The 20664-nt window shown below is 35.9% G+C and overlaps 3 protein-coding genes across 4 annotated transcripts; 1 reads left to right on the top strand and 2 right to left on the bottom strand.

Annotated features, from left to right (window-relative positions):
* Positions 1-2047: 2047 nt before the first annotated feature.
* On the top strand, positions 2048-6155 carry LOC147395327 (ABC transporter F family member 1-like). Of its 2 annotated transcripts, none has more exons than XM_086450466.1 (6): positions 2048-2210; positions 2342-2564; positions 3906-3979; positions 4102-4312; positions 4406-4640; positions 4780-6155. In XM_086450466.1, exons 2-6 carry the CDS (start codon positions 2346-2348, stop codon positions 5835-5837), a joined length of 1797 nt encoding a protein of 598 aa, XP_086306592.1. In that variant the 5' UTR covers positions 2048-2210; positions 2342-2345; the 3' UTR covers positions 5838-6155. The 2 variants fall into 2 exon arrangements, with proteins under 2 accessions (XP_086306592.1, XP_086306593.1); XM_086450467.1 differs by having other exon boundaries at positions 2052-2210; positions 2329-2564.
* Positions 6156-7585: 1430 nt separating this feature from the next.
* On the bottom strand, positions 7586-11907 carry LOC147395328 (thylakoid lumen 15.0 kDa protein; the record flags this gene model as incomplete). The annotated part of the gene is made up of 6 exons (XM_086452375.1): positions 7586-7859; positions 7954-8063; positions 8141-8227; positions 8317-8407; positions 9186-9289; positions 11631-11907. Coding segments are annotated over 6 exons (762 nt in total), but the record flags the coding sequence as incomplete, so codon positions are not given.
* A 959-nt stretch (positions 11908-12866) lies between these two features.
* On the bottom strand, positions 12867-20103 carry ARA6 (Ras-related small GTP-binding family protein). Its single transcript, XM_086450469.1, has 8 exons — positions 19932-20103; positions 19529-19605; positions 18361-18444; positions 18099-18193; positions 15950-16055; positions 13433-13522; positions 13202-13288; positions 12867-13022 (listed from the first exon to the last, which is right to left on the bottom strand). The coding sequence occupies exons 1-8, from the start codon at positions 19954-19956 to the stop codon at positions 12984-12986; spliced, it is 603 nt and encodes a 200-aa protein (XP_086306595.1). The 5' UTR covers positions 19957-20103; the 3' UTR covers positions 12867-12983.
* Between the last annotated feature and the right edge of the window lie 561 nt (positions 20104-20664).

Raw genomic sequence — 20664 nt, forward strand, 5'->3', positions numbered from 1 at the left:
GCCGGGCCCACTTAATTAGGCCCACTAAAATCAGCTTGATTAGTGATTTGAAATCTTTACCCAAGTACCCAAAAGTGTGTCTAAATTAAAAGGCTTTAAATTATCCATTAATTTTTTTTTTTTTGCCAACCACTAAATGGACTTCAGCACACAAAATAATTAGCCTTTAGAAATGATTTGTAGTTGGATTTGAGCAATTATTTGAGCTTCAAAGTTCAAACCCTAATTTATTTACCTCTAATCATTCTTTCAAACCCTAATTTGTTTACATATGGTCATTTTTTTATGATTAAAAAAATGCTTACCATAGCTATTGTCGCTATCACTACCACTACTACAATCGTCACACATTCATCATCATCATCATCGACATTAAGACCTCTCCACCATTGCGCCACCACGACCATCTTTAATTAAAGAAAAATTTGACTATTACAAAAGATTGAGATACCTCCCCCTTACAAACAAAGGGTGAGAGTTTTAGGATAATAGATTTTTAGAGATTGAATTTCTAAAAAATAAAATTATATTTATTTAAAATTTCTTCATATATTTTTCTTTGTTCGTCCATTCTTTTAATTGTCAAGATCAATTTTATGTAAGTTACAATTTTCATTTCAAGTTCTATCAACTCCTCGTATGTTTTATCTATGAATTTTAGGGGTGGATTTACATTGGGGGCATTTACCCCCATAAAAAATTTCGATATCTACAAAATTTTATGAGCTACTGTGACAAATAACATTAGCAACAAAATTTATTATTTTAAAAAAAATTCACTCTTAGTTGCCCCTACATGGGTAAAACCCTAGCTCCGCTCCCCTGATTTTCCTTTAATTCTTTATTCAACCAATCCTTTCATTTTAAGGACAAACTACTTTAATAAGGAATGCAATCAAAATGTCCCAATTGGCAATCGCTAATTAGATTTATTGTATTCTTACCGTTTGCTAACCCTATAGGTTGATATTTTGGTAGATCTATACATGAACACTCAATATCATCATTAGTTTGATCATTTTTCATAGTTGATTTCTAATGATATATTTGACCATTTATTATAGCTCAAATCTAATGTTTGTATTGATTTTTTTTCTTCTTTTATTTATAAAATGATCCAATGAAGCAACAACAAAGCATTTTTTATTTTTTATCAAATGTTTATTTTTCTTTTTTGTAATTAAAAATGACTAATTTAAGCCGCAAATAATGTGTACTTATGTAATAGGGTTGTCAATTGATCAGGGCTGTATTAAATAGGATTCAACTTTTATCGACATAAGAGAGAAGATATTTTGATCGGGGAGAGAATGAGAAATCCCATATGACCTAATTTGTCTGACAAGTCGAACTATACGTCAATCCAAATTGCATCGTCATCTCCAAGAAGTCGAAAAGATACCTTTGATTTATCAAGTTTCATTAGGAGTGTCAGTTCAACGTGTTGGCCGTTAACTTTGTCCACCATGAACAAAATAAAATAAAAATTTAAGACCCAGATCTTGAACCTACAAAGATATGATCGGGCTCAAAAAAGTTTAACCCGTAAATTTGGGTCAGGCTTAATCGGATCGGGACATGGTTGATCCAAAATTGATCTAATAGGTTATCAAAATGGATTGGATATTCGATCTGATCCAATCCATTGACCAACCCTAATGGATTGGGATAAACCAATGGACGGGATAGGTTCGTGAAGGCGGTTGTGGAAATTATTTTTTGCATTAATCCATCATCAATCTCTCTGTTTTTGGTGTATAATAATCAATAAGAGGTGGGCCAACTAAGTGGACCAAAAGTGTACGATACGTGCCAATTTTCTAATCCATTGATCAAAGTTTGCTAGTCTGACGTAAAATAACACTCTTACCCAACGGAGCACGTTATCATTTTAGTAGAAAGACTAATATCTCGCCACGTGGAAAAGATAGTTACGTGTCGTACCCTCCTGTAGAATTATAGAGCTAAGTTTCAAAAGCCACCTACTCTAGATTTTCGACACGTGTACACTGTTGTAACCCAGCATTATAAATCACTGTCCCCCCTTCCAAACCCCTCGGACACTTGATGTCGGGTCTCGATTTTCTCAGTAATTAAGAAATAAAATCTTGAGAGATAGAGATTCGAAACCCTACCTCTTTGATCAGAGAAAATCTACGCAATCTCTGCAAATTTCCGTCTTTGGATCATTTAAAACTTTGAATCTTTAGGTAATCAACACTAAAAATCTAATCTTTTTTTTTTCTCTCTCTCTCTGATTTTTTTTCTGGAATTTGAGCTTTTTTTTTTATTTAATGGCTAGGGTTTTGATTTTCTGATACTTATTAGTGCTTCGATACAGAACCATGGTTTCTGACGCGAGCAAGAAGAAGGCGGCTCAGAAGAAGGCCGCGGCAGCAGCGAAGAGGGGAGGAAAGTCAGCTGCGGCGGCGTCTTCGAAGTCTGTAGCAGCCGTTAATGGAAGCGGTGCTGAGAAATTGGCTAATGAAGTTGGTTCTCTGCAAATATCGGATCGGACATGTACTGGGGTTCTTTGTTCTCATCCTCTCTCAAGAGATATTCATGTAAGTCCTCGATTGATACCCAGGAACCTTATAATTAGGGTTTAAAATTTTAAATAGATCTGTAAATCAATATTAGTGAATTTGTTTCTTGGACCAAAAGTATGATCTCTCTGATAAGGCTTCTATGGTATACTAGGTTATGTTTGATGCTTTGGGTTATTGATTAATTAGATTTTCTTTCAAATCTAAACCCAATTAATTGGATATAATGGGTTTTTTTAAAGGGAAGATACCCAAAAAGGTAGACAAAAATTTAAAAATTCCAAAAAAAAAAAACCCCGTAAATTGCTATTTTAGGAATTAAAATAGTTTCGTTAAAGTGGAATTTGTTTCCTATTTTATAAGACAGCAAATAAAACAGTTAAAAAAGATTTTTTTTTTCCTATAAAAAAACAGTGAATTTTTTCTTCGCTTTAACAAAAATGTTTTAATTCTGAAAATGGTAAATTACCAATTTTGGAATTAAAGCGAACAGTGTGCCATTTTAGGAAAATTTTCAATTTTCAGCGCATGTTTTGGTAATTCACCCTTTTTGGTAAGTCAAATCCGGTACTTCGGTACAATGTGTATGCTTATTGATTGACAATTCTTGACCTTCTTGGAAATTATTCACTGTGCATCTATTCTTTATTTGAAATTTTCTCTTTTATTAGACTTGGGCTATTAATGCCATTAGTACTAATTTATGGGAGGAACATATACCCAAATGAACCCTTGTTTAATTAAGCTTCATGCCACCTTTGCTCGACTTGTGCACCAAAATAATCCCCACCACGGTTCCATGTATCGGAGAGTGATACGAAACATTGAATGTTTTGGGAATGTATCAGTCGAGACATTATCGTTTTCTCTTGACCAAAACATTGCCTTGAGATGAGATTTTAACCCTTGATCCCTCTTTACATGAACACTATTAAATTTTCATTCAAACTTGGCTTCTTCTCTCTTTTTTTTATGGAGTTTCATTTGAACTCTTTTAAGAGTCCGTCTCATTCAGTGATCTTAGAGATTTTGGGATTACTCTTTCTTTGGTCCAAGTTGAAGAAAGATTTCGAGGGAGTTAGCTTCGAAGATTTTGTTTTTAATTGGGAAATCATGTGTGGCGCTTAGCCCCCCGTTGTTTTTGTGTTTTTTTGCTTTCTTTTTTCTTCGCTTTGTTGTTTCTTCTTTCTTGTTGTTTGGGGGCTACCTCAGCCTCCTTATCTTCTTTTATTTAATACAAGTTATATTTATCAAAAAAAAAAAAGAGTCCTTTTCCATTCTTTGAGCTGTTCAACATTGTATACATTGTATGCTACTGATACCAAGTTGCTTTCTTTTTTCTTTTTGTGTATAATGCAGATAGAGTCGTTGTCTGTTACCTTTCATGGTCATGATCTCATAGTGGATTCAGAACTAGAACTTAACTTTGGCAGGTTCATGCTGTTTAATTTTCTGATTAATTTATGTTAGTTTTTTTCATTTTTCGTCTGATAGCCTTTGTTAGACGAGTGGGGTTTTATTTCCCCTTATACTTCTATCTGTTCTCTTCCACCAGGCGCTATGGTTTGCTTGGATTAAATGGTTGTGGGAAGTCCACACTGCTTACAGCCATAGGTTGTCGAGAGCTGCCTATCCCCGAACACATGGACATCTTTCACCTCACCAGGGAGATTGAAGCTTCTGAAATGTCTGCACTTGAGGCTGTTATAAATTGTGATGAAGAGAGACTTCAATTAGAGAAAGAAGCTGAAGTTTTGGCCGCAGAGGTTTGTAAAAGTTACCTCGTGTTTTTAATACCTCGAGAATTAGTAACTTGTGAAATTTTCATCATTGGGTCAATATTGTTTGTTCCACTTCAGGATGGCGGTGGTGGTGAGCCGTTAGAACGCATTTACGAGCGTTTAGAAGCCTTGGATGCATCAACTGCTGAGAAGCGTGCAGCCGAGATCTTATTTGGTCTTGGTTTTGACAAGAAGATGCAAACAAAGAAAACTCAAGATTTCTCGGGTGGTTGGAGAATGAGGATTGCTTTGGCACGAGCCTTGTTCATGAACCCAACCATTCTTCTACTTGATGAACCGACAAACCATCTCGGTAAGGTTTCTAGATTGTGGATTCTCAAGAGATGCACCCAGTCTCATAATTCTCATTTTTTATCTGATCTCATGGGTGGATGTCAAAGTTTTGTGTTCTTTTGTTAAATATGCTTTATTGTGATTGGTGGTTTCAACAGATTTAGAAGCTTGTGTCTGGCTGGAGGAGATGCTGAAGAAATTTGACCGAATCCTGGTTGTGGTGTCTCACTCCCAGGACTTCTTGAACGGTGTGTGCACAAACATTATACACATGCAGAACAAGAAGTTGAAGCTATATACTGGTAACTACGATCAATATGTGCAGACCCGGGCTGAGCTTGAAGAGAACCAGATGAAACAGTACAGGTGGGAACAGGAGCAAATCTCATCAATGAAGGAGTACATTGCTCGGTTTGGTCATGGTTCCGCAAAGCTGGCTCGCCAGGCACAGAGTAAGGAGAAGACATTGGCAAAGATGGAGCGGGGTGGGCTCACAGAGAGAGTCGTGAGGGACAAGGTTCTAGTCTTCCGTTTTACAGATGTCGGGAAGCTTCCTCCACCAGTACTCCAGTTCGTGGAGGTCACGTTTGGCTACACACCCGACAATCTCATTTACAAGAACCTTGACTTTGGGGTAGACCTAGACTCGAGGATAGCACTTGTAGGGCCTAATGGGGCTGGGAAGAGTACACTGCTGAAGCTGATGACGGGGGATTTGGTTCCTCTTGATGGCATGATTCGGCGACACAACCACCTGAGGATCGCACAGTTCCATCAACACTTGACTGAGAAGCTCGACTTGGAGATGTCTGCACTTCAGTTCATGCTGAAGGAGTACACTGGCAATGAGGAGGAGAAGATGAGGGCAGCAATCGGGAAGTTTGGGCTGACGGGTAAGGCACAAGTGATGCCTATGAAGAACCTATCAGATGGTCAAAGGAGTCGGGTGATTTTTGCATGGTTGGCATGGAGGCAACCACACTTGTTGCTGCTTGATGAGCCTACAAACCATTTGGACATTGAGACTATTGACTCGCTGGCAGAAGCACTTAACGAGTGGGATGGTGGCTTGGTTCTTGTTAGTCACGACTTCAGGCTTATCAACCAGGTGGCCCAAGAGATTTGGGTGTGTGAGAACCAAGCTGTGACCCGATGGGAGGGCGACATTATGGAGTTCAAGATGCACCTCAAGAGCAAAGCCGGATTATCTGATTGAGACTTGGGAGAATGCAGAGTATGGGGAACTTATTTCAACTAGACATAACATATGAGATTTTAGCGTGATTATAACATTGGATCTGCATTCACCATTTCTGGTGAGTGTTGAAACCCTCTTATTATCAGATTGAGGGCCACAAGTTTGAAGCTCTAAGACATAGTTCTGCCATTATCGTTATGTATGTTCTGAGAAGAGAAATCTGTTCAAGCCTTCATATTTTTAGCTACTAATGTTATTCTAAATACCTATATAACCTTTGGTTATGGATTTTAAGTTGTACTTGATAAATAAGAAATCAGAGCCTTGGTTTACTCATTTGGGCACTCTCTTTTGCAGTTATAAAATATTGAGGTTATTTGTATCAATTCTATTGTAGGTTTTTCTGGCTTCAAATCTAAAGATTTAACACAGGCGAATGTTCAACACCTGAGCTCTTTTAACGTTTGTGAAGATGAATAGTAATTGTCCTAGCTTTCATAAATTCGATGATCTATACAGAAAATAATTGATAACCCAAAAGTAAGGAATGGAGAATCAAATTTCTTCTCTCTTTCACTAAAGATATTGAGATGGTTAGAACGAGTCATCTTGGTGTACCGTGATGATTATGCTAGGCAAGCAAGAACAGTAGTCAGTACGTGAAGGTAGGTTTTGAATTCTGGTCGATGTGTCAAAAAACGGAGGACAACACATAACCCAAGATTTTGATTTTGGTAGGGTTCCACACAACATCCTTAGGGTAGACTTTTCCTGTGATCCCATATGATGCCTATGGAGATCACACTTCTACTACTAGAATTCATCAATGGCATGGGTCCGATAGCAAGCTTTATTGAAAAATGGTCTGCAATCGAACTCGAAATATCTCACAAAGAACTAAAAAGTAAAACTAAGATGAAAGCAGGAGATTATTGTAAGCTTTTGTATGAAATGAAAGACATGTTCAGATTATGAAGGCATACCCCAAAGATGTTACTAATCAGACCCCTGGTAGAATTTGTTCTACGAGCTTCAAGAATATATGGTCCTAAGATCAGGGATTAGAAGCCCAGCTTCATACTTTAAATCCCTTAAAAAACAGGAATAATCTACACCTCATTCTTAGAGATGACGTTTTTAAAAATTGTTTCTTTGTTGTCTTCTTTTTTTTCCTTATTATTTTTCTCATTCAATTGTAAGCAATAATTGGGAAGGAAAAACAAGCACGGACATCGTAAATTTTAGGGAGGCTTAAATTCTTCTTTTGAGACGATGCTTTTCTCAGGAGAAAAACCGAAACAATGTAAACCAAAATTTTTCAATATATTTGATCGTTTCGGTCCGGATAATGTTCCATCAAAACATTTCGAAACATAATGAAATTTTGAACCATGAATTGTAGATTGAAAAAACTGAAAATAGAAGTAATGGGTCATATATATTTTCTAGTATGCATTTCAAAGATACAAAAAAATGCTCTCTGAAACAAGATGATGTCTCTTTCATCTAAGGATTAGATAAATGTCTCGTAAATCATAGAGGTAAAGTGATGTACTGCAACTAACTATTAAGTCAAAATCAACATACTCATAAATCCAAATTATTTGGAAAAACTATCGAGTTATAAGATAGGGCTACACCCCAACATACCTGATTCAACAGTTTTGATCACCCAAGTAAAAAAGATTCAGTTTTCATTCATCATTTTGACATTCTAAATAGCAAAATGAGTCAAATCAACATGGCCATACAGAGAACCACATAAATGCATGAATTATCTCCCTTGATTATCCGTTATAATATTTATCATATTGACCATTGCTACCATACAAATGTATAAAAAATGTTTTAACAATTATAGAAGTATAGCATTTGTCACAATAATTATCTTGAAGCAGGGATGCTGGCATTTGTGAGAGAAAATGGCTGTGATAATCATGGTAATAATCACTTCACCTCAGAACAATTAGTCGGGCCAACAGGTTCTCTAAAGCAGCTTGAGATCGCCATGATAGCAGATTCAATGGATGCATCTTCACCCTGTTTTAATAACCCAAAAAAAAAAGCTATGAAGAGCCCATATGACCTTAGAGAAAAATTCATGCAAGTAATTCCTATAAAAAGAGGAATTCACCTTTTCTTTCCAATAAAACATGTTCCCATACTTCCCCGCCAAACGACTCCAAAAACTACGAGGTATGTCTAAGTCAACTGTTGCCCCGACATTGAAATTCAAGATATTGCCTGACCAAAGCTAGCATTATATGCAAGTCATCTAAGGAACAAGACTTGGGTTCAGAGAAGGTTTTTGAACAATTTACCGAAGGTGGGGTCCGCGACAAAGACAACTGTTCTATCATCCACTTGCCAAAAATCTTTAATTGCCAAACCTGGATGGATAAAGGAATCTGAAAATATTTTCTGAAAAATAAAATAGAGATACTAAGTGCATATGCGAACTACATCAAGGTCAATAGAGCTCCAACTTGTGTCTTACCTGGTGTATCTGGATAATTTTGCGCTAGAACTCTAAGCTTGAATCCTGTATCCTTTTCAAGATCTTCAATCTCTTGGGCAAGCCGTTTTTCCTGAAGTGATACAACCAGCATCAACAATGTAAGAACAGGATTCATTCAGCCAACCCCCAAAATTTTAGGATTTTTTTTATATGAAAGATGGCCTCCGTTAGCAAATCGATCGCTTGTTCCACATTTTGATATGAAGTCTAGTCTAGTTCGGACTTAGAACTTCATTTTATTTATGACCTCTGTATAAGAAGTTTGATGCATACAGATTGAATACTAATGGAAACTTTGTAGCACTTGGGATTGGAGTCTGAAAATGGAATATGAACTAGATATATGTGTGTAGAGGTCGTGGATTCATATACAGAGGTCCTGTATTCTAAAGGAATGACTTTAGACGGAATTGAATGGAGGAATAGAATTTGTTCATCATGATTGTTCATGGCTTCACGCTGATTAAGAAAATTGTTGTACTAGACTAGAATCTATCTGGTTATCAATGGCCCTTCAATTTTCATCCCACGAGACAAGGTCTAGGAGAATGGGCCACTATTTCTTTACACATTTGCATTATAATGATGTGCCTTGCCTCAAATATTGAAGTTGGCAAAATGAATCCTATTTTAAATTCAAGACAAAATCAACAAGTTCAGATCCATATGAAGAGATATCACACATTTTTTTACATTGAGACAACCTCCTTGGTTCAGACTTAGGACCGGCAATTCAAGACTAAAGTTCACATATCCGGGCTTAAGCATGAAATTAAATATATGATCCAATAAAATAACGTAACCAAGACAAATTCTTTAGTGAAATTAGAACAAGAGATCAATCACACCTGACCATCAGAAAGAAACCCGGCTACATCTATTACTGGACTAAAATCCTTAGGAAGCAATTCTGGCTTGTTAACCCCGACTTTTGCCTCAGCAAATCCAACTCCTACATTGTTCAGTTTGTTCCCTTTTTAATTTGCTTGTTTAATAAGCCAAAACAAAAGTAGTCTCTAATATACTGTATAGTTTTATAGAAATTCATGCTTAAAGATTTATTTTTGGTGTAGTTGTCATTTCTGAGCAGTGAACATTCAAGGGTCTATCTCTTTAATATAAAGACCAGGTTTCCTTGCATCAATAAACTGAGTGGAGATAGACTGCATATGGCATGCTGACTATTTCAGATGCCCCATATGCGTCATGTGACCCCCCGTGTTGCCTCGAGACACTAGAGCTACAACATTAGGGACACAATTGTGGGTGTGTGAGCCGGAGCCCTCAGCATAGTTAGCATCTGTGTGTGCCAATTGGAGCACGAAAACATAGTGCCGGACAAGGTACTTCACGCTTGCGTTAGTTGGGTAACAACTAGTGCGTCACACAGTCCCTCCATTGTTCTAGCATACAGGACCATGGGAGCAGAGGTATCATATACCAAAGAAACGCATATTTCACACAATGGGATGTTGCATTTTGGCTAGATGTTTACGAGCTTAACTGGACTACGGCATGTCAAAGTGACACTCAAGTGAAAATCCTACTTGAGGTATCCAACACCGGTTCTCTTCAGCCCACCATATGACACAATCTTTCCGACTCATTGATGTGGACCTACACTCCACAAAGTCAGCTTGATTGGTGATTACAAGCCATTAGATTCAAGCATTATTCATAATATTTCCGAGCTCGTGATGAAGTAGTACTCAAATCCAAGGGCTAGAAATCACCAATCGGGTCTACATTTAGTGTGTAGGTTCAATAAATGGTGGCCAAATTCCTCTAGAAAACTTGGCCCTATTGTAAATATTAAGCTCATAAATAACAAGAGGGTGATTTAGACAATAGACATACCCATTTCAATGAATATTTGAGATACACGTGTTTTCAAATTGATGACATACGTCCTTGACCTTGATTTACTATAATAAACTAATGAAAAATACTTAATGCCCTCATCTTCAACACGTTGAAAAAAAAAAAAAACTCCACTTCACAAAACCAGTCATCTTGGGTAAAAAATTGTACCTTCGTCTACAACTTAAGATTCTACTTACTTCCACCTTCAAACCTCAAGAACAAGATGATTTTTAGAGAAGTAGAAGATTATGGAATTTGGGTAGAAAAAGTCAAGGGTTTCTACAAGAGGCTAAGGTAAAGTTGAAAACGATAGATTGACAATGAGGTTGAAGAGCTTGAAGAAGGCAGATTTTTAGGCGAAAAAACCAAAGATATTTTGCTAGAGGTGGAAGATAAGGGTATTTATGTCATTTACATAGTCAATAAGAGATATCGGGGTCAAGAGGCATGTCTACCAAAAATGCCCCTACTTTCACATTTAATCTTATTATTATTATGGTCATTTTCGTCAAAAAAAATAAAATTATACCCCCGAGACCCTCATAATCACGTTAGTTAGTTTTGACTTTCTAAATTTATATTACCTATAAAAATTATTTTAAATAGATAATCTCATTTCATGTCATATTTTATCATTTAATATATTGTAAGAGGTTTTTTTATAATATATTAAATGATATAATAAAGAGTCGTGCTGGAGTGACCTCAAGCTAGAACCTCATATTGCACTTCTTGATGTGAAAGTGGATAGGAACCATTGATGTTTTTTCACTCGTATCACAATGAAAAGCATCTATGGGTCCCATACACTTTCACGTCAAGAAGTGTGATATGAGGTTCTAGGCTGAGGTCACTTCAGCATTATTCTATAATAAAATGGGAAAAGGTTGCATGGACCAAGGGTCCATGCAGAGCATCGACCGAGGTCCACATTTAGGCCACGTGGACTGCTGCATTGGTCCATATGACTACACAACCTCTTGTTTGTCATCTAGATTGGGCTTGAAAAGAAAAAATCCTTCCCAAAAAAGTATTTTTTGGCGATGGATCGAGTTTAAAAATGGTGAACAGTAATTGAACTCCTACATTTAAAGTTTAAATCCAACAGTGAAAAAGTCTATTTTTTCAATTCCGTTTTTTCTAGAGTTCATAAAATTTTGTTTTTACATACACGTGGCACCAGGTGGCATGTGGTCTATAAAGATGGATGGTCCTTCGGTCCATACAATCCCATCTCAGATAAAATTAGATTATTGGTTTAAAATGAAAGTTTAAAGTAATTATAAAAAATTTAAATCATGCATAAATCCTATTTTTTTGCAATACAATGCCATTATTAATTATAGAATACGGATTTTAAAAAAACGAATAAGTGGAAGAAAATTTAATTGAAACAATATGTTTGTAAGGGTTTTGGTTAGGAGAATTACCAGTGAGAGATAATCCGAGGGCGAGAGAGCTGGAGAGAGCCAAATTCAAAGATTTCGATCCAAAATCGGAGACCCATTTACGGAAATTGTGTGGATTTAGTTTCGAATGAGTTGGAGAAGAACGAAAATAAGGATTTTTGGTAGGTTTTGGGATCTTAGAGAGGGTTTGAAATGGGAGGACGATGGAAGAAGGAGAGGAAACGCCATTGTTACGCTTACCGTGATTGAGAAAATCTGGATAAGAAGGATATATGTATATCGAATATATAGACGGTTGTCATGGTCTATAATTCAGTTGTAGGGTTATGGTATTTAGATTCGGGTAATCGATACATCTCATCTCCGAGTTGAGTCGTCCAACGATTCAATACATGTAAATAGATTTAAATTTTTTATTTTTATTTACAGATATTCAAATACGTGGATGTGTATAATCTCAAAATATCAGATAAATCATCTCAGAACTTTGACAAATCACTGTTAGACGATTGACTCCGAACTCAACTCCAATAGTCAAATATTTAATCATATAAAATATAAATTTAAAATAATCTTGATATTTCATTTTAACTCTCCTCGTTGGTTTAGAGTTTAGGATCAACTTTATAATAATAAAAAATGTGGTATGGGTTTGGGGGGATCTAAATTCGTGGCATACCAATGGTATCCCATTCGTTTGAAAATCCAGGAAATTTCAAAATTTCACCAAACTTCTAAGGTTTGTTTAAAAATTTGAGAAAACCCACTATTGATCTCAACAAACATACAAGTTGCAGAATTAAAGAGCCTACATACGAAGAGTAACAACTTGTTCCTCTCTTGGCAATCCTCAACGCCATGATGATCTGATTGTCACATTGGTCATCTAATCTAAATAAGGAGAGAAGAACCCTTTGCAACTTCTACATTTCCTGCTTAATTCTAAGCATTGGAGGATAAACCAAAGAGAGATTTTCTTGACTGCCCTGGCATGGCGTGGCATGGCGTGGCGTGAACCACAGATCTTTTTCCTCGGAAAAAAAAAGATCCACATTAGGGGCGTATATGTGTATATGACAGAGGGGGGCATCAGAAAATCATTATTCTAAACAAAATTATAGAATCACTCTCTTTCCATTACATCACATGAGTGTGTCCACCTATACCTTGACTTAACATCCCAGCCTCTTGGCCGAGTCTAATTATTCAGAATCTGACTTTGTTAAACTTCACAATCAACTTAATCACAGCATGGAATTGAGCAGAAATTATAACATAAATTTACTATAAACAAACTCAACATTACACAATTGTAAACAAGGTGAGAAAGATTCTGTAGTACAATAGGTGTTTCAATTTCAAGGTGTTCTACAATCACGTAGAGGATTCCCTTGGTAGCCGTTTAGCGATTTCCTGCCAAATAAGAAAGTATTAGGTGCTTGAATTAATCGATGAATTTAGTCTAGTCTAGTCTAGTTCTTAAAGAGTGCAAAGCATATTTAGATCAAAACCTTTCAAATAGGGGACATTAAATGCCATAAATCTGTCATGCATGCAGTGTTGTTTGATAACAAATCTGGTCAGAATTATACCTCAAACAGTTGATTGATATTATCAGCTGTCTTTGCAGATGTCTCAATAAAGAACATTCCATTCTTCTCTGCATAGTCCATTGCATCCTTCACAAAAAGAACATATACCATGTGAATTAATTGAGCTAACTCAGAATATCATGAAACACGCGGCACCACCAGATTTAATGTAATTATAATTTAGGCAGAAAGCGAAAGTGACACATTTAATCTTTTAGGCAGAATACATACTTCAATGGGTACTTCACGATTCTCCTGAAGATCAGCTTTGTTACCTACCAAAGCCATGACAATATCAGGGCTCCCATGTTTCTGAAGTTCCTGTTAGATGTCGAAAAATCCATCCGTTGGTTAGAAAACCAATTCAGCTAAAATAGACCATCATTCACTGGTAACTACTTGTCCAACACAAACTAAGCTACCTTGCATGCATGCATACCACATAAACATAAGAAAAGACGTCTTATAGCCCTTTTTTATGCCAATACAATAGAGCCTCAATGCCATTTTGAGAATAATGAGATCCTAAAAAGGTGTTTAATTCTATGACCCCAAACCAAGGGGCTTAATTTGTCAATATAAAGAAAGACCTCTTCCTCCTATCTCAGGAACAAAAGAAGATAGTTTATCTCCAGACAACAACATTGATAAAAACAAATAAATAAATAACTAGGAATAAGTAAATAACACATAAATCGAGGACAATGCAGACTCTCAGATATATATGAAATGGAATAAAGATGAATCATGCGACTTACGGATGTAACAACAATTTAAATCACTAATGTCAGGCTATTGTACGTGAGAATTGAGGGAGCTCCCTTTGCATGCAATTATGTTGTGGTGAACCTCATCTTATTCACTGCTCTCCGGAGTCCAAACTTAGCCAAGCCAAGGCTAGGGTCATGATATAATTCAGTTGAAGAAAGTGAGTTTTTTTTATTATTATTATTAAATAGCTTCATTAGTTGAAGCAGTTTTACAAAAAGACAAAGCATTGTTACATAATCACTTAGACATCTACAAGGGGAAAGGCATTCGTATGGAGTCATGCTAGCTAAGGATATAGACTTGACAAGGATTAATGACAGTTCTACACTAGGTGTGTAGCCCTGAATTTCAGTACTGAGGAAAACCTTATATGCTCAATTGTACCAACTCAATAGCAAATTTAAAACAACATACACACAAAGTATCTATAGTGATTTGATCATCACAAAGCGGTGAACGTGAGCCTTGCTTTCTTCTCCTAGCGGGTATTTCCTAGAGAAGGCTCATCCTTTCCATGCTCATGGCTCCAAGATTTAGGTCCTCTTTACATAAGATATATCTCTTTAGATCTACTCGGGTCTGTCATAGAAATCAATTTAGAATCCTTTGAAGTATTAACTTGGACAAAATGTGATCAAAGAAAAACTGAGACCCAATACAATGCTTGAGTAAAAAGCTTTGTTTTTTTTTAAAGCTCCTTGGCCTCCTTTAAAGCAACCAAAACCACTTCACAGTTGGCACCATGAAAACAACCTCTGCTATTTTCATATATAAACTTTCCTAGACGCAGTAATCATGAAATGTCATGCGTCATTCACACCCATTGATGGTATTGTTTCATTAAGATAGCTTCTTGTCCACAGGATGGTGTTTGAATCCAAGGTAAGGTATGGCTGATCAAACATAAACTTTTTTTTTTTTGATAAGTGTAATATATTGATTGAAAGAGACAAAATACAAAGAGGCCGAGAAAGCCTCTAAACAAACTACAAATCAAAAAGAAATTAAAGCATCAAAACTACATAAAGAGTTCCATCTAAAAACGAAGTCATCAAAAGTAATCCCCTTGAACTCAATGTTCTGCTTCGCCCAAAGGTATAACAAGCCCAAAATCTCCAAGAATGTGCCGTGGGAGCTTCTCATCTTATTGTTAAACACCCTGTTATTTCTCTCATTCCACACCCCCCAAGCAATAGCCGAGGGAAGAATAGCCCACAAGAATCTTTTTCTGGAAGAGAAAACATTACTGGCCCACCCTTCTAACAACAAGGAGAACTTACAAGGAATGACCCACTGAATACGAAAAAGACCAAGGAATAATGACCAAATTTGATGAGAGAATGTACAATGAATTAAGATGTGGTCGACAGATTCCCCATCTTTCATGCACAGGGGACAACAATTAGGTGTGATCCACCCTCGAGCAATCAAATTATCCAATGTAAGAATTTTCCCAAGGGAAGCCAACCAAACAAAAAATGATATTTTATAAACTTATTAGTGACTTTATCATCTTGTTTTAGTTGGAAGGAATTAAATAGTCGGGTACCAGCTCAATCTGTTCTTTGGTGAGTTTGGGCGGTTTTCGGGGTCCACCTGCGCCTCATGAGAAATTAATGGCTTCCCCTTAATTGAGCTGGGGTGTAAAAAACCAAACACCAAAACATGTCCTGAGTGGGGAAAGGCCAACTGATTGATGAATACAACTCCATATAACACCTTGTTAAACCAATGGGAGAAGAAACACACAATTGTTTAAACCCAGCTATTTTAACTTGCAAGGGTTCAGCCGAATCATTCTTCACCAGAGATAACATTACAAATTCAAAGATATTATCAGGCCACACCCATCACTCCATTCAAACCAGTTACACAACAATATGACAAGAAGCAAAATAGGTCCAGCAATTCAAAAAGGAATTGAATGGAGCAATGAAGGAGTGCAGTAAAGATTATTAAAGTTCAGGATGAAAATACCTTGACCCAGTATTGTGCCTTGCTGAATGAATCCGGGCTTGTTATGTCATACACAACAACAGCAACAGCTGCTCCTCGGTAGTAAAGTGGTGCTAATGCGGCATACCTGATAAAAATTATGGCCAACACTTAAGGTAGAATATGCAATCAACAGCTGGGAGCTTACGCTGTAACTAGAAAGAAATGTTACGACTTATGAGTGCTTCCATGGTTCCAAAAAGCTTTTCCATCTGAGTTAAACTTTAAAGTTCCGTGTTGAGACCTATGCCTCATGTAGCATACAAGATGCTCAACACGAAAGCCTCAACAAGTCAATAGATGATTATTCTGGAATTCTACTATGTATTGTTTTATTACTTCAAAACGATGTTTTTAGGCATGAGATTTGTTTAAAAATGCTTTTTGGTGAGAAAGACCTGATTTTCCTTGTCCTAAAATCCATGCATATTTTTTCCTGCCAATAACTCATGGATTACAAATCCAGGATTTAAAGGAAGAGGTAGAAAATGAGTTATTGTTATTTTAAGGGGACTTCACCTGGGCTGTGGGCTCTTTGTAGCTTGGGGTCTTGAATTCTAGCATATTGTTTTGTGCTTATTAAGTTTGGTAATTAGTGCATGTTAGCTAGTAACTGTTAGTTTTCTATTTACTTAGGTCACTATTATCTAATAAATGTCGTGTCAAATGCATTTTCAGAATCACACATCAGACACGTCAACACACCTTACCAAAGGAATTTTAATATATTCAAATATTATGTTTTCATCAATTACTTTTAGATCATGTTATGATTCCAACATATATCAGCTTATCTAAATGTATCCTTTCTATATTGTATGCTTAACAGGCAATAAGTTTTACTAAAAAATAGATATCTCAACATGAAAAAGAAATTGCAGGGACGTTTGGCATTTCATAATTATGGGGGTCAATGTATCTAACACTTCGAAGGATTTGAACGCCAATAACCATCTTTGTTACAAAGATACACTACACTTTAACACTTTTTGGGTTGGTAACTTATCTATAGGGAACTTTACTTAATAAATTAACACTTAGTAGTTTCCTATATGATACTTATTAGGTCGTAGTTTCACTATTCATAAAACATACTGCATGATTGATGTAGGACATCTACAATTTTAGTTAGAAAGCCTTAAGTAGTTTCCTAATTCTAGTAGGATTTATTTCTAGTTTCTAATACTAGTAGGATTTGTTTCTATTTTCTAGTTCTAGGATGATTTCCATTTTCTAGTAAGATTTTTATTTCTTAGTTACTTTAAAGAGTATTATTCTTTGTTAGTTTCTATTTTTGTCAAAATTCATTTTTATTGTTTAGACTATAATTGAAGTTTCCAAATTGAGTTATAAAAGATTTAGAAAGTTGTTATTATCTTATAGATAGATTAGGAAAGTCACTTTTTAGTATTTAGAAGATTTCTAAGTTGCTATGATGAAATTATCTATATAAAGAGCTTCAAAAACAAAATTCAAACATATAAATTCAATAACAATTCATTCAATAAATTTAGAATTTAGTTATTTCTCTTGTTTCAATTTATTTTTCTGGTTTTCCCTTCTTTTCCAAGTTTGAATATGTAGATTCAAATTAGTTTTGTGTGTTCCATTGAACACAATCTCTCAATTCCTTTCGAATCTAATGCTTCACACACTTTTGCTATATCAATGACCAAATACTGCATGGGTCATATTTGTTTAAATTGTATCATGCATGACACATCTTACCTAAATTTTGTTATCATCTACAATATTTTGTGTCAAAAAATTCTTTTATTTTCTTAAAATTCATCATTTTCACATAGTTCATAATTTTTCTATAGACTATTTTATAAAATTTCAGGGTTACACCCTCGTACTGCCTTGAGGCTGATGGAGATCATGGATTCACCTCATTGTGCGTAATCACCTAAACTACACTTCTCAACTTTAAAAGTAAATCTCAGTGGATCATTGCAAGAGTCCACACATGCTCACACAAAGGAAAATATGCATGAAGAAACAAAGGAATAACTATTTCCATTAAAATGAGCATTATTTTATGACATCAGCTTAAAATCTTCGGAAGCAAGAACTTTAATATGATCATCTTGACATATTCCTTATGTGAAAATTGATTTGGCTACGGCACCTTTCCTGGCCAGCAGTGTCCCATATCTCAAACTTAACCGTAGTAGAATCTTGCAAGGCTATTGTCTGTGATAAGAATGAAGCTCCAATAGTTACCTGATACCCATTATAAACCCTCAAAGGTAAGTAACTCCAATAAAGAAACTACATAGACCATTTAGAATATGTAAGGAAAAGTTCAAATCTGTTGGCTAATAGTAATTGTTAATCAATAACGCTAAGTCAGATGGACGATATTTCCACCGTCCCGGTTGATTCCTTACTTTGGATGTTGGGTCAAACTGACCACGAACAAAGCGAAGAACGATACAACTCTTTCCAACACCAGAATCACCTAACAGGACCAGCTGCATCAAGTGGTTAACATTAAAAAAATAAGTATCACGAGGAAGCAATCTGGAGACTAGTCTAATAATGGGAGAAATCTATCGTTGCATGGAAATCATTGGATAAACCATCAACAGAAATGTGCGAGAAATCCATTTCTTAGAGTTCATGAGTGATCTGTGAACCATTGATTCTAAAACTGATAAAATTTGATTCAATGATCCTCAGGTAAGCCAGGTACAAGTTACAACCAAAATTTTCCTTGTCCAAGTACTGCTCACATGGGATCATTGATACAGGGGTTTCAGACAAAGGCCTGATAGACTAGTTTTCTATGTTATATTCACTTTTTTTTTTGTGTGTGTGTGTTTGAGGGGGGGGGGGGGGGGGGGGGGGGGAGGTTATAATCAGATGGTTTCTTGACCACTGAAACTGGCATAAGGAACACATGAAATTCCTTTCTTTGTCCCGTTACCTATTTTAAGAGTTGTGAAAACTGACTTTGATTGTGAGAACCAACTCCCATAAGTTGTACCCACCCCCACCTATAAGTAAACACTTTCTCGGCTTCTCAGCTTGCATTATTGATAGATCACAATTTTAGTCATGTGCATGCATTATGTTTATTCTGGTATACCTCAGCGTGTTTCTATATGGAAATTTAATGGCATTAGAATGTTAAATATATCAAGTTACAAGACATTCTCATCTAGTATAAAAAACGAAACCGTGATTTTATATTATACAGGGGTTACTTGGATTTATGTTATAAAATCCGAAGGTTATGTTGTAAGAGTAGTTTTGCAATTTTCGCCATTAATGTTCTTTTATGAATGTTTGAATTAGTCATCCTCAAAAGTTACTTAGTTTGAAATGTATTACAATAATACTGTATTTAGTGACACTTAAATAGAATATGATCCAGAGAACAAAAACAATAGCATTCGCATCGACCTCTCCCACACTTTTTTCTTCCTCACAATTTCCCCTTTTCTATACACACAAATTAATAAAACCTGAATGAAGATCATTCGAGGGTATGAATCAATAATTGGTGCAAATATTATTCCCTAATAAAAAGCTTCACCAAGAAAATAAGTTTACCTTGACTCGTAAGTTTTTCGAGTCGGTAGCTCCGCTGTTCTCAGGATTCAGTCCACCCAACCGTCCAGAATTCCTATCTGTCAACAACATCAGTACTCCGCAGTTACTCTCAAAACAATTGAATTAATCTCAAAAAAATCAAAATTGCAGGAAAAAAAAAAAAATTAGAGATGATGAACGACAAAGTAGGTATCGATCCAAAGATGGACGATCGAATAAAATCTAATCATTCAGCTTAAATTTACAGAAATTATACTAATTTGGGGAGAAAAAGACAAGAAACAGAGAATCTGAACAGGATTTAGAGATGAATGAAATCTGAACCATCTGGAAAAGAAAGAGCTAAATTGATTCGAGATTATAAACCTTAAACAGTGAAAATTTGGGAAATTGAAACTAGAACCTGGAAGGGAGGAGGAGCAACCCATGGCGTGGCCTGGAAATACTGTCTGATATATCTAGGGTTTCGATTTAGGGAAACCGAGAAGAAGCCTTCTAAGAAAAGTTGGAATTTTTCCGATTTTGGGAGAATGATGGAGTTGTTGACTTGTCGGACATCTATGTTATGTTGGTTTGGATTAACAGCATGTTTTAGCACACATCTGAGGTGCTCTTAGTAAAAATTAGTGTAACAATAGAATCTCCCTTTTGTAAAAGTTAAAACACGGTATTTCTCATCCCACCGATACCAAGCTGACTCGTCCGTATCATCTAATTTCGTACGAGTCAAACAGTTTGAATCGGTTCTTCATTACTTATTAATATTTTGCTTATAGGTGGTGTTTCGGAGACGTAAAGTAAGCCAAACATTTTTTGAATGTATGAGTTAGAGATTTTGGAATGGGCTGATTTTTTGTGAGGATGTAGAGATCATCCTCACAAAAAATCAGCCCATTCCAAAATTTGTCCCCTTATCAAAAGCTATTTATAAAAATTGGATGGCCCACAATTCTTTAATTTGTAAACTAGGGTTAGAAGTTTCAGAATGAACTGATTTTGTATGAAGATGGTCTCTTCACCATAGAGATCATCCTCACAAAAAATCAGCCAATTCCGAAACTTCAAACCCCTATCTTGAAAATGTTTAGCACAATATTTGGTTCTTTTTAAGGCCTCTAGACACTTGACATTGTTTA

Source organism: Akebia trifoliata, chromosome 8, assembly GCF_017979445.1.
Source record: "Akebia trifoliata isolate Shusen 1 chromosome 8, ASM1797944v1, whole genome shotgun sequence".
Classification (NCBI taxonomy): domain Eukaryota; kingdom Viridiplantae; phylum Streptophyta; class Magnoliopsida; order Ranunculales; family Lardizabalaceae; genus Akebia; species Akebia trifoliata.